The 15036-nt window shown below is 40.0% G+C and overlaps 1 protein-coding gene across 1 annotated transcript in view; it reads right to left on the bottom strand.

The window, feature by feature from the left end:
* Nucleotides 1-1814: 1814 nt before the first annotated feature.
* The window catches only part of LOC139450351 (protein inturned-like), a 43768-nt gene continuing 30546 nt past the window's right edge, over nucleotides 1815-15036 (bottom strand). The window contains exons 8-18 of the mRNA XM_071232032.1: nucleotides 14486-14539; nucleotides 13600-13662; nucleotides 12529-12753; nucleotides 12120-12169; nucleotides 11727-11828; nucleotides 11162-11241; nucleotides 10251-10387; nucleotides 9297-9382; nucleotides 7691-7871; nucleotides 6897-7045; nucleotides 1815-6304 (exon numbers count right to left, since the gene is read on the bottom strand). Of these exons, the coding sequence (XP_071088133.1) occupies nucleotides 6187-6304; nucleotides 6897-7045; nucleotides 7691-7871; nucleotides 9297-9382; nucleotides 10251-10387; nucleotides 11162-11241; nucleotides 11727-11828; nucleotides 12120-12169; nucleotides 12529-12753; nucleotides 13600-13662; nucleotides 14486-14539 (1245 nt within the window). The 3' untranslated portion in view covers nucleotides 1815-6186. The remainder of the gene's footprint in view (nucleotides 6305-6896; nucleotides 7046-7690; nucleotides 7872-9296; nucleotides 9383-10250; nucleotides 10388-11161; nucleotides 11242-11726; nucleotides 11829-12119; nucleotides 12170-12528; nucleotides 12754-13599; nucleotides 13663-14485; nucleotides 14540-15036) is intronic.

Raw genomic sequence — 15036 nt, 5'->3', positions numbered from 1 at the left:
ACTATCTCAACTCTCATACTGGGGATAGTTGTACAGCTAAACCCTTTGTGCAAGTGGTCCTATACATGGAGGTACGATAGTGTTTGTGCTAAGATCTTTGTTTCTGGGGACAATTCTATCTGACAGTTACACTCGTGTCAACTTAATCTCACAGTCTTAGCTTTTGATTAACACAAACCTGTGTTCTGGACAAGTTAATATACTGGAGTTACTACAGCAGGGATGTCTTTGTGCATGTGGGCCTTGTCTCAAATAGGTGTTCTGTATCATGACATTTTAGAATCCTGTAATCTGAATGGACTGCCAGTGGCATTGAATCTATGTCAGCGAATGATTTACCGATTCTAAAACTTTAAAAATCTTAAACTTCATGATGATTGAAATTTCAATGCAACCGATTGATGATCAAAACATCTAATTAGAGTGAGTGAGTATGGTTTTACGCCGCTTTTAGCAATATTCCAGAAATATCACGGCGGGGGACACCAGAAATGGGCTTCACACATTGTACCCATGTCGGGATTCGAACCCGGGTCTTCGGCATGACGAGCAAACGCTTTAACCACTAGGCTACCCGACTGCCCCACATCTAATTAGAAAACACAGAGAACTGATCTCCTTCACAGATCACTCTCACTTTATCAGTGTGATCACAGCAACTATCTGATCTGTGGACAGTTGAATTGATAGTGATATGGACTAGGTATATTTTCTGTATTTCTCATTTATTGACCTAAATTCTGTCTCATTCTAAACAAAAAATGATCTGCCTTTTTCTTTTTTAAAGCTTTCCACACTGAAACAGCAGCTGGTGCACTTCATCTATATAACTGAAATACTGTTCAAATCAGTGTTAAACCACTCGTTCATCCCGTAGAACATTATGAAGTGCTATTGTATAAACTATTTTAGTGTTTAAAAAACGGTCACTGTTACATTCCATTTGTATAACATATTCTACTGAACGATTTGTGACGGCTACTGATTCTACTGCGACTCAATTTGTACATTTTACAATGTAGTTGTATATTTTTACATTTGTTTGTACAGCATGTAAATAAAAGTATTCCTCCTACGTGTTGTGTCTATTGCAGTGGTGCTTGTGTACTGCCAACACACACCAGTTTACCAAACTATGGACATTCTTGAAGTACAGGGGACATGGATGGCCCAGTCTTCGAAGTCGCTTCAAATTGCTCTGCAGAGTTGCATCCCTTGGACATGCCAGAAACCGAGGATTGTGGATTTGAATTGCAATCCAAGACAGCCAACAGGCCTCCTTGTGATCCAAGCCAGCCAACAGGCCTCCTTGTGATCCAAGACAGCCAACAGGCCTCCTTGTGATCCAAGACAGCCAACAGGTCTCCTTGTGATCCAAGACAGCCAACAGGTCTCCTTGTGATCCAAGACAGCCAACAGGCCTCCTTGTGATCCACAACAGCCAACAGGGCTCCTTGTAATCCAAGACAACCAACAGGCCTCCTTGTGATCCAAGACAGCCAACAGGTCTCCTTGTGATCCAAGACAGCCAACAGGCCTCCTTGTGATCCAAGACAGCCAACAGGTCTCCTTGTGATACACGACAGCCAACAGGCCTCCTTGTGATCCAAGACAGCCAACAGGGCTCCTTGTCATCCAAGACAGCCAACAGGCCTGCTTGTCATCCAAGACAGCCAACAGGCCTCCTTGTGATCCAAGACAGCCAACAGGCCTTCATCCTTGTCATCCAAGACAGCCTTTTATTCATTTTTTAATTGGAATAAACAATAACATTAATAAAAACATTAATGGCAGTTCTAGTATTTCAACAGTTTTATTAGAAAACAACAAATAACAAGTCTGATACTCAGTATCTCATTGCACCACAGACAAAAACCACCCAGAGTGTATTGCTGAAAATATCCCTCTGGACTGGGAGGCATGGACGGCTGGCACCGTGGGGAGGTCAAATACCAACATCGGTGGTTAAAATGAACATGTGTTTCGGACAACCAGTGGTACTGGCATACAGTGAACTCACACAGTCAGTAGCTACTGGCCGGACATGCACACCTGGAGTTACAGAAAATGTTCTTAGATATGGCCATTTCTTAAATCCTATTATGTACTGATTTTCTGATACACAGTTATGTTTCAAACTGACATTGACATGATTTAAATACAGGAACTAAAATTATTATCCAATGAGATGTTTTGTTGCCAAAGCCATAGTCATTCTTCTTACTCTTTCCATTGCTTCACGTGTCACTGCATTACAAGTTTTACCCAGTACTTGCGACCATCTGGATGAACAGAGTCCTGGCACCCATATTTCAGCAGGGTATCAGTGGTTTTTTTAACATTTATCAATTATTATGTCACATATAGATATTTTCAAAAGATACATGGAATTTGGGGATATTATGAAAATAAGGAAGAGATTATGCTTAGCGTTTTTTCCTGTTCATGTATGTTGACACCCCCAAACAATGACCTTGTATGTCGCTCATTAACAGTCTGTTAAGGCATTAAGACATTGGGAAGATTTAGCTATGGCATTTTTTTCTAAAGATTGTGGTTTCATCCTTCGGGTTTATAGCTACCGAAATAATAATGAAGGACAAGAAATGAGGGATTCATTGATATGATCTACCTACAGACTGTGGGTAGGTTTGTACAGATGAAGAGCACTGCTGTGATGCTGGAAGGACATGAAATGCTTACTGTATTAGTGTTTATTACTGCATGATCTGCCCCCAGCGGGGCTCTTATCAGACCCAGCTCCCGACATGGAACAATGTGTGACGTCCATCTGGGGAATATTGCATAAAGTGGAGTATACCTCACTCTTCACCTCCTTCCCGCACTCATTCCCATTGTTTATTCCTCACTCACTCATTCCCATCCTCCCATCCATTCTTCCTCATTCTCTAACTCACCTCCTCCTTCTCTCACTCATTCCCATTGTTTATTCCTCACTCATTCATTCCCATCTGCCCATCCATTCTACCTCACTCTCTAACTCACCTCCTCCTTCCCTCACTCATTCACATTGTTTATTCCTCACTCACTCATTCCCATCCGCCCATCCATTCTTCCTCACTCTCTAACTCACCTCCTCCCTCCTTCCCTCACTCATTCACAGTTTATTCCTCACTCCCATTCTCACTCACTCACTCACTCACTCACAACTGAAATCCCGGAGAGCTGGGTGCCTCATACTTCCAATAGTGTTAATGTAATTGTACAGGCAGTTCTAATTCTTGTGATGCTAACCATCTCTTGCCATCCCTGATACCAGCTTCTGGCCCTAACTCAGCACATTGTAATGCAATCACAGCTATACACAAGGATTTACAAGCACCAGTGTCTTAGCGACACGTATCATTAACATCTAACATTCAACCATATATACATCACGAACAAATATGCATTCAAATATTTGGTTCATTCAACAAAAGACATCCCTGAATTCCTTCACTGTTATTTGAATTGACCAATCAGATCTCAACAACATCCAAGCACATTTACATGAAATTCAACGTTCAACCACATTGATATCAAATAGTAAATATACCGATTCAAAGTATCAAGTGACCAGATGCATAAAAAGACTCGGTGTGGGTGGGTGTTTTTCACAGACTACCCATGACGTATCATTTTCAATTACTGTCAGTTTCTGAAAAGTACATAACAACAAAGATACTAATAAAAACTAAAGATAGAGAGATCTGGTATCAGAGTAAAAGATCTTTCTGTCTGAAGAGCTGAGATATCTCCCTAGAAGCTAAAATTCTTCATCACATGGGCAGTTTCAAACTCAGTTACCAGGAATAAAATATTCATAGTGAAGCTTTATTCTTTTGCATTCAGACATCCTCAAATATATTCAAATTGTACATTAGTGTTGAAAACATGGATAAGAAGTCTCCTGTTTGGCATTGTCTGATCATGATGTATATGGTATCTATTTGAAACATGAAAAGATCAAATTAACAATATTTACTAAAATACAGTAACTGATTGCATCCATTTTGTTTCATGTAAAAATAATATCATGGACCTGACCAGGTATGGAATGAGGTATTTTATATTATAAAGCAATAGACATCTTTGAAATATATTTGCTTGCATCTTGACTACAAACATTTAATCACATTGATAGAAACAAAGACCAGTGAGAATGGAAACAACAGCACTTGGGCTTATTGTTCATTGTTTCAAAGGCAATCCAGATGGTTCTCTGGCTTATCCTGGGAACATTTAAAGTGCAAAGGAAGTCTATATAAAGAATGTCTCTCAGTTGTTGGAATTTAATACTAAAAAGCTGGACATATTTTACTGGGTTATTATTAATTCTCGATAAGCTTGAAATCTTTTTATCATAGTTATGTAAATATTTCCAAAAGTTTGCCTTAATACTGTATCAACTGGAATAATAAAAATAATTTTAAAAAAACTTGAGCATCAGTAAATTGACATAAAGACTAACTTCTGTATATCATGTTATCATCAACAGCAGTTCTTTTAAATATCTATACCTTGATCAGACGAGAAGCCTAAATGGATGCCCAATCAGACCATCATTTTGAAAGATCTGAGCCTGTTTCACAAAATGATCATAGAGCTGTGACATCATATGTCTTTGTTAGAGATTGGGAATTACAATAGTCAAGGCACAATGATCGAGGCTGAGATCTGTACATCAAGAACCTGTCCTGGATCTGGCAGTGTCTGGCCAAAAACAGATCCCACACATTCATGTCCGCTTAGATAATGAACAATCGCTTCATAAAAAATAAGACATCTAAGCATTTCCTATCTGACATACTCCCTTTGGAATATTTGGTTAGTCACTTCAGTTCACAAATAAAATAATATTTCCGTTATCACAGACACATGTTTAAAAGACACTTGAGGTAATTTGTTTGGCAGGTTTGTGACCATGTGACATGTAAATATGTTATATTTTGTAGCCACTGAGGTATAAAAGGTCAAATCGTCTTCATCCAACTTGTGAACATGTTCTCTTTAGGACACCACGCCCCTATAGTTCTTGGTTGATGAAGGGATGAAGATGATGGGTCCAGATGACCTTGATAAGAGTGGGTCAACTTTGCACAGACGAGGCTGACACACGGACGGTTCACATGATGGTGTGACGTGATCTCGTTCTCCACGGGATAACATCCAGGCTTCCAGCATGCAGCTCAATACTCAGAGTTTTCACATCTTTCAGATTGTGAAACATGTCATTACACACTGTAACCATAGCAACCATGTCATTATTGATGAGAAATCTAGCTTCTTGGTTCAACGAGGTTCAATGTTCATCCTCTGACATCCTGACATCCTGCAGGCAGGGATGCTCCTCCTGAACTGGGAATAAGCACTTTGTACATAGCTGAGAATGTCAAACTGGCCAAGAAGCACCTGCTGGAGTAGACAATACATGCTTGTGCTATCAGGATCTACACACAGGGCAACTGTAGACCATGACAATGAGGAAACACACAATTACTCATGAGATCCTGGACACACAGTAGTGGAAGTGCCTGCAGCAGAGACTCTCCTTCGTGGACTTCTGAAGGGATGCTCTTCATAGTCTTCATAGCTTCCAGGTGTCACACCCCTGACAGGCCCTACAAGAACTGGCACGAAACTATGTTCACCCTGACCTGTTGGACCAGGACGTCTTCAGATCTACTGCCAGACATTATATCTGACCTCTGGCCCACATGTTGCCTGGCAAAACCATACAAGATACACAATTATGGTAAACTCATTTGTCAGTTGTCATATATTATGATCTCTTGACATACTGATCTTCAATATGTCATGATCATTTGTAAATTGTGATCTTCGATCCACTGTGATCTTCAGTATATGAATTGTGATTTCAGTATATGATTTGTGGTCTTTACTTTATCGCAATCTTTCATACATCATGATCTTTAGTTTGTCTTGATCTGGTTTATCATGATCTTCAGTACTTTTTGGTCTTCACATCCTGATGTTCAGCACATCTTCAGTACCACATGATCTTCTGAATATTATGATCTTCAGTGATCTTCATGACATCATGATCTTCAGTAAATGGTGCCCGACGACTGGGCTCCCGAAGACTGGACGAGGTGAATCTATGGGCAGACGTCACCCTGGCATCCTGGGCAGGAGATGAAGGAGAGGTGTGTGTCGACACAGGTGTCACCCTGGAGACAGGAGCCCGAAACTCAGCCTGAAGGCCATCTCCACGACGTTCTGTGGTGTTGACTCATGGAAACACACATAGACCTCCTGTTTCACGGGGCGGCTGTACTTGCGCCTGCAACACACAAACAAGTCAAGCTGGAAATGGGGGAGAAGGAAAATTTCTTGTCAATATTTCAGTGTCAGATAACGCTGCATTCAGCGATATTCCAGTTATATTTTGGCGGCGTGTAAATAATCAAGTCTGGAACAGACAATCCAGTGACTGATATCGTGAGCAACGATTCACGCCATCAGGTACCATGACACACCATGAATCAAGCCAGCCAAATCTATTAAGTGGCCTCTCATGTTCAGCATAGGTTGCTGGGGATGACCAGGGTCCCGTTGTACATAACAACCTCAGCACTACGACAGTCGTATGTCTATGTTAAATATGGGAGTTATGATCACCTTAGCGCTAAGATCACTTTATACAACGGCACCCAGGATATTAGCAGGGAATTGAATGTTGACATATTGTGAATGTTGACACATTCAGTATTATTACATCAATTTCATAGCTGCTTGAAAACAATGAAATCTGTATTAAACAAGTGGTTGATAGCATTAGCACTATCATCAAGGTATAGAAAGATCGGTCTTGGATATTATAAAGATAGTCCTTGACTAAAGAACATGGCTTGTGTTTCACATGACAAACTTACCCTACGACCCAGTATGCCAGGGATTGTTTGGCTCGGCGGGAGTCTGACCCCGGCTGGGAGGGGCAGTGGAACAGCACACCCTGCTCCCGGATGCTGATCAGGTTCCGGTCCGGGTACAGCACAGGCTCATCCTCCTGGTTCACAAGGGCCTGAAATAAGAAATCAGTCAGTTAGGTTCTATACTGATTAAAAGCTGAATGTGGGAGAGACGTGATGGATTTGGGAGGGACATGATGGATGTGGTAGATATTTACCTGGAGAAACCCACAAGCACAGTTATGATGCTGACAACATGGACAAAACAACCATCGCCCTACATAAATGCAGATGATTAAGGTTATCACGATACATTTGATGAAGTGATTATGGGGATGATGATGTGATTATGATGATGATGTGATTATGACAATGATGTGATGATGTGATTATGACGATGATGTGATGATGATGTGATAATGACGATGATGTGATTATGACGATGATGTGATGATGATGTGATTATGACGATGATGTGATGATAATGTGATTATAATGTGATTATGACGATGATGGGATGAAGATGTGATGACGATGATGTGATGACGATGATATAACACTGGTGATGTTGACGATGATGTGATTATGATGTGGATGATGTGATTATGATGATGATTATGATAATGATGATGATTACGATGATAATGACGATAATGACAATGTGATTATGATGATGTGGATGATGTGATTAGGATTAGGATTATTATGATGACTATGGTGATGCTGATGCAGGTGATTCAGCTGATGCTGTAACTTACCCTGTAGGTGATGGCGCTGCGGAACATGGCCTGTATCTGTGTGCAGCAGCGGTAGAAGTTGTGAATCAGCTGCGTGTGGAGGGGCGCGGCCATGTCGGGGAGGGGGGAGGTGATGTACAGCCCCTCCAGGGTATCCATGCTGCAGTAGTGGAACAGGCAGTTCTCGGCCCCATCCGTCACCCTACAGAGAGAACAGACTCAGTACTCTCCGTCTTTCCACATGTAAATAGGGGGTCATAACTGAGCGAATAATGACACAAGAAGTTATCTATATCTCCCACCCATTGTCCAGTCTAGAAGACAATGATACATGCAATCAAATGTGACATTGTAAATTTATCAGTTTGTCCATCTGCTTATGGAAGAGGTTTAATACAAGAGTTGGTGTAAAACATTTCCATGTAATGTGGACAAATGACTGCTTTGGTAAGACTGTGATGATAAACAAAGGTCATAATCATCTTCAAGGCTATAAATATTTTGTATCCATGAATTGTATTGTAGCGCTGTGTTATACAGGAAAGTATAGCTACCCTTTACCGGTAGTTACCAGAGAAAGGTACACGGTACAGATAAGGTACAAAAGATGTGAGCATGCTGACCCCTCAAAACCTGGTGAATTTCTAACACATCTACTATGAATCCTTTTATAGTTTTGCTTGTTGCAGTGACTAATGGTGTACCATTTAATTGAAATAAGAAAATAAAACATAATTTTAAAATCCTCAAAGAACAATGACCATAACAGCCTAAGGCTGATATTGTACAAAGTGTTTTGAAGAAGAACATAACGAAACTGAGGTAAAACTGTTAAGATTGCTTCAATTCAAGTCTAATTTTAAAAAATTTATATAAAAACAAAATATTTGGGGGCATCATTAATAGCAAAACGCATCTACACTGTATGATGAATGTGTTTAACCAAGTTACTTAAAAGATATCTCGGAAATAATTTTCAAGTTCTGCTCTGGAAATGAAACCCACAGCTTCCATTCAGTGTAGAGACTACAAAGTACAAATAATTATATAAAATATATATTAAAAATGCTGGGGAAACCTTAATAGCAAAAGGCACATCTTCACCATATGGTGAATGTTTGTACCACGTTTTGTAAAGTTATCTCTAATGGTTTCCGAGTTCTGCTCCAGAAGTGAAGTGTGACGGACAGTCAGTGCCTGTTTCTATATCCCCCGCCAACTTTGTTGTGTTGGTGGAAAAAAAATTGCTAAGATAGGAAACTCTTTAACAAACTTTTATCTTTGTTTTTGAATTGATGATGAGGATCAGACAAAATATCTTTTTATTTTCCTTGCTCGCCTAAGTATTTCATCCAAAATGAGCAGCGTTATCGAACCACTTGCCAAGAACCAGCAAGGTAAAAAACCTAATCATTATTAGTGACATTATTATATTCCTTCAGTTCATTTGCCTTGACAAAATAATAATTTCAAATCCTAGTTATTAATTTTCATCTGAGGTCTGACTCTATTTCAGTTGATATTTAAACATTTACAATAGACTTGCCACAAACAACTCCACTATCTAGAACAATGCTGATATATGTTTACAAAGCACATACATGAGGGACAGAGGAAGCAAACTTACTTTGGACTCAACCAGTCAGGGGTGTTGCTGCCCACCGGATGAGTTGTCTCCCCTGCCATCGGGAACATCCGCTGTCGTCTCTGACTCTGAAAAGTGAAAGATCAGTTTTGATGGTACAGCTTCTTTGTGGTAGATAGAATAGTATCACCCATTACCCATATTCAACAGCTTTGAAGCCATCTAATTGTCATCTCATCTCAAGCATATGGTGCTAGAAATCAACGATGCCCAGTGAAAATATGTAGTGGTTGGTTGGTTGGTTAGTTTGTTGTTTAACGCCACACTCAGCAATATTCCAGCTATATGACAGCGGTCTGTAAATAATCCAGTCTGGACCAGGCAATCTAGTGATTCATATCATGAGCATCTATCCACGCAATTGGGATACAATGACATGCATCAACCAAGTCAGCGAGCCTGTCCACCCGATCCTGTTAGTCGCCTCCTAGGACAAGCATAGTTGCCTTTTACGGCAAGCATGGGTTGCTGAAGACCTGTCCTAACTCAGATCTTCAAGGGCGTGGTAGTCTTTGCAATGATATTGATATAACGTGAAGGAAGAAACATTATTCACAGCTGGGTTGTCGTGAATCAGTTGAATCTGTTTTTTAATCAAGTGATCATCACTTATCTCGGACAAAGCCATTGCGCAAAATTATTTGTATTTCTCTCGCTCTGACAGATTCTGACAAGTGTGAACTTGTTCTGATTTGAACATGCAACCAAAACAGAAGTCTACAGTAGGACGTCTGATGATTGTACATAGTTCAAGAGAGTAACAATGTCAGCAAGGATTTGATATAATGAATCGTATGAACAGCTTCTACCTTGTCCACGAGTACCACCCGATCCCGTTAGTCGCCTTTTACGACAAGCATAGTCACTTTTACGGCAAGCATGGGTTGCTGAAGACCAATTATACCCCGAAAATATGTAGTGACATGTGGGACGTACTCTGAATATGCCATCACTGCTGCCACTCCCACTGGAACCATCCGACTCTATTGACGACTTCCTCTGTGTGCGGCCGAAGTATCGGCTGGATACAGATAGACCTTGACCTCTTGGGGTGAAGTCGTCGTGAGCATAGCCTGGAAAACACAACATCATGGTTAGCACATTCTTCCCTCAACAAGCCATCACAGCCATCCTACCCATGGCAGCACAGGAATGATACTGTGTCTATTGTCCCACTCTTTTGATTGCATGGATGTCGCAAAAAGACATAACAGAACTGACCATCATTGTTCCTGAAGCCAAAGAAGACTTAATGTGAGATGCTAACACTCCCAGACATGAAGTCAATAACAGTCTTGGTTCTTAGGCACCGCCAGCATCATAATAGTTTGCATCATGTTTTTTACCATTTTCAAAAAACAATTTAAAAATCCTAATACATGTACTTAAAAACAATGAGATCCAATATAGCACACAGTTAATTCCCGTTACATGCGCACTGCTTTACTGCGCATCTCACGTTATGGTCGTGACAGAGATAGGGGTTTGCATGCTTATTTATGTAGGGAGGACCTTTCCCAGTTTGATGGTACACAACCGTTGGTTACATACCAGTTTGAACAATAACAAAAAAATAAACAAAAAACACCGCCCGCCTATTTTCAAAAGTCATTGCCTGAGAACCAATTCTTTTATTTTCTTAAGCCTTAAAGTCATTGACATACTTATATTTCTTTTACATTTTCGAACACTAAGAACTATGGGTAATACATAAGATAACGTAAGTGCAACTTGGAAGTGCTGATCATCACTTGTGAATATCATGTTGAAAGTCACACTAAATGGCAGGGAATTGCAAACTTTATGATGGTTATCTACAACACTGTGTACATGGTTGCTGTACGAACCTGTGGCCGTCAGATCGGTGGGAGTGCTGGACAGGAAGGCGTCTATACTGACAGTTGGAGGCAGGCCGCTGCCTGACAATCTGTTAACAAAAATAATGTCTTCCACTTACACAGCCTCACAACTTCGTTCTTTTCAAGACTAATACAACTGACTAGTGTAAGCCTCATTTCCCTAGTCCTCAGTTAGCAGCAAGTCCTGCTCCCACTATGTCTACATTTTCTGTCAGTCTTATTTAGTGGAACGTTGAGAACTGGTTCATAATTCTAGCCCTGCAATGTCGCTAGCCATTGAGGACTGCCATGATTAGATTTTTACTTATCATTAGCACAGTTTAGTAATCTGGGGCTAGTGGACTAACTTGAATTTCGAAGACTGATCACAATTAAATTCTTTCAACTGGCAAAAAAGCAATTATTGAGACACACAGGTTTGAATGGAAAATAATAATCTTAAAACCTGTCTGCTGAACAAAATTGTCGAAAATTATTTCACACAGATATATATTGAGCATTAGAAAAGAATAATTTAATATTGTATCTTGTATATTTTGGTCATGTGCCTTACCTGGCCTCACAGCGACCAATTAGCTCAGGTGTCTGAATCTGCATCAGCGTGCAGCGTGCCTGGTCGATATAGAACGGCTCTGGACTGGGCCTCCCTTGTTGTCTGTCAAACACACAATATGTTATTTAGTAACTGACAGAAGCACCCTTAAAATACCACACCACGGTCCACCCCTCAGCATAGCATGTGTAATCTAGTCTCAAAATATACATGTACCAGCTTTATATGTACATTCTAGAATTTTTGATAATTTAGTTTATTAAATTTGACATGATAAATTAAATACTTTGATGTCAAACCACACAAGCTCTTCAATACTTGACATGTGACATGACTTTTTGTAAATTATAAAAGATGTTTTCTGGTAAATAACTCCACACATTCCAGACTTACTGAGTCGCACATCCGCCAGCCTCAAGCAGTACCGCCAGCAGGCCATGTTTCTGAAAAACACAGAGACAAACGTGTTCCATCTTGTTGTAGATATTGACAACGATCTATTTGGGATGACCTGAATTCCTTAGCAACCAAGCAAAATTGTTTTCAAAATCTTAAATCAACTTTTTCTACATTATATTTTTGTACTACATCATGATTCAAATATTGAAAGATTTGTATATATTCTCATGACTTGATAATATCTAAACAATTAAAGATTTAGAAGAAATACAAAATATTTTAGATGCTTAAAGATTTAGAAGAAATACAAAAATATTTTAGATGCTTCATTTAATGAATTTGATAGAAATTTAAAATACAGAAAGTCAAAATTTAACCAAATCTCAAAGTTAAAAAAACTCACCAAACCCACGACCAGCAGGAACCACCTAGCATGAGGCTCCGAGTACCCGAAGGTGTTGTTTATTTCACTGACATCGTAACAGAAGCGCGTTGGGAAGATCTCCCACCAGATGACCAGCTGGCTGACCTTCTGATTGGCTGTGAGTGTGAGCAGCATGTGATGGGACAGGTAGAGGTGGATGTCCACGAGGTCGTCCCGCGACAGGTGGCTACACAGCAGATGGCCCTGGAACAAACACACATGCACTGACTTTTCCGGAGAGCAAAGTCTGAAAATGTTTCGGCTCAACAGATGGGATCTGGGATGTTAATGATTCACAGGTAGAATCAAAGCCAGATTAGAATCGGCGGAATAATGTGAATGAGTGATTGGGGCTCAACTCCAAAAAGTGATGTCACTGTTAAACACCTCGGGTCATGATGACTAGACATGTCTAGTTTGTTTTGCAGATGAGCCAACTATTCATTTTGTGAAAGTTGAAAATAATAAACAATATAAAATGTTGGGAATTACATGTATAGACTTTTTTTCCTTTCCTTTTTATGAGTGAACTTTATATTCCATGCATTTATCAAAATAACTAGCAAATAATTGATGATGCTTGAAGATGAAAGGATACAGATTGGCTGAAAATAATTTAATAAAAAGAATTATCAAAATTTCAATAAGATTGTTTCCTGTGATGGTGTATTTGTTGACCTGGCTGTCTTGGTGTCAGACACGCTATGGGTGTGTTAAAAACTGACTTTATGAGGCATAAACAAACACAAATGGTGTGCACACTGTGTAAATCAACAATAAAACTTAACAGATTTTCTGTCTATTGAATCATAAATCCCCAAACACTGTAGACAATATGAAATTCATGACTCTATTCAGTGCTATAATTAAACAAAGCTCTGCCCATTCAATTGCCAGCCAATCAGGAAGCAGTAGTCCGCTTGTGGGCGAGGCGAAAACTATTGCTTGGTAGGCCAGTCAAATGCATGTAATTAACTGTAATTTATTTATACAGAAATATTACACAGGTGAGTTAATGATGTGAACACCTGTCCTGCCGTGACACCCTACCTTGTAGAACACGCCAGAGCCCAGCACAGTGTAAGATCTCCGACACCCGTAGAAGTTGTCCGACTAAAACAGGAGATATATGGTATGTGACAAAATATCAACACTATCTGATTTTGATATGAATACAAGAAATAATATTTTGTTCATAAGCATCGCCTTTTTACTTGAATGTTAATTTGTCAACATTGAGGACAGTTCATACAAGCGTGCAAATGTGTTAAATTCCCAGCACTATGTCATACAATGGTTAAATGTTAACTATTTGTTTGTTTGTTGTTTAACGCTGCACTCAGCAATATTCCAGCTATATGACTGCGGTCTAAATAATCAAGTCTGGACCAGACAATCCAGTGATTGATATCATGAGCATCGATCCACGCAATTGTGATACAATGACATCCATCAACCAAGTCGGCGAGCCTGACATCCCGATCTTGTTAGTCGCCCCTTACAATAAGCATAGTCGCCTTTTGCGGCAAGCATGGATTGCTGGATCTTCACTGGGCAACGGTTGATTGAGTTAGCGAGCTGGGTTTAATGCCGCTTTTAACAGTATTCCAGTTATATCACGGCGTGTCAGCTTAATGTGGGAGAAAAGCCCAAAGTGATGCAGGTGTCTGATGTTTACCACTTCAGTGAAACCCACTAGCACGGGTTTGGTGCTGACAAACCTAGAAACATAATCGGGGCGAACCGGGATTCAGACCCCCAATCATAGGTTTCTGGCGTGCCCAAGGGACGCAACTCTGGACAGTGAATCGCGGCACCTTAGACGACTGGGCTACCTGTGCCCCCCTGTTGATTGAGGGGCCATCACAACACACATCAATGCTAATAACACAAAAAACAGCATGTTAACTGAAAAGATGATTTTTATCCAACTCACCATATCAACAAAATCTGATGCTTCAAAATCAGTCAATATTCCACTTGTGTGTTCCTGGAAAGACAACATCCAATGTTAGCTAGGTGTGAATGTGGGTTGGCATTTGTGAAGTATTAATCTGAAGCAATTAACAGCTGAACTGTTGACACATACATTCATTCTTTGTTTTATCATGTAGTCCAGATTCATTCACTGTCATGCTGTAGATTGTCATAGGAATCTCTTCTACAAATGTCTATTTGTAATTTCTTTTAGAATAATTTACTCTTTAGGGTAATTTAGGGAGCGTGCAAAGAAATAGGATCACCAAATTTCCAGCATTATCTCAGTTGATTCAATGTCATTATGGAACGGTGCACACAATATCACCCAATGGTTTGCTTGTTTGTTTGTTGTTTAACGCCGCACTCAGCAATATTCCAGCTATATGACTGCAGTCTGTAAATAATCGAGTCTGAACCAGACAATCCAGTGATTGACATCATGAGCATCAATCAACCCAATTTGGAGATGATGACATGCATCAACAAAGTCAGCAAGTCTGACCACCC

This window comes from Haliotis cracherodii, unplaced genomic scaffold (genome assembly GCF_022045235.1).
Source record: "Haliotis cracherodii isolate W230 unplaced genomic scaffold, xgHalCrac1.p SCAF_8, whole genome shotgun sequence".
NCBI classification, from domain to species: Eukaryota; Metazoa; Mollusca; class Gastropoda; order Lepetellida; family Haliotidae; genus Haliotis; species Haliotis cracherodii.
The sequence above is the reverse complement of the archived record's forward strand: the minus strand, read 5'-3'. Positions and strand labels throughout refer to the sequence as shown.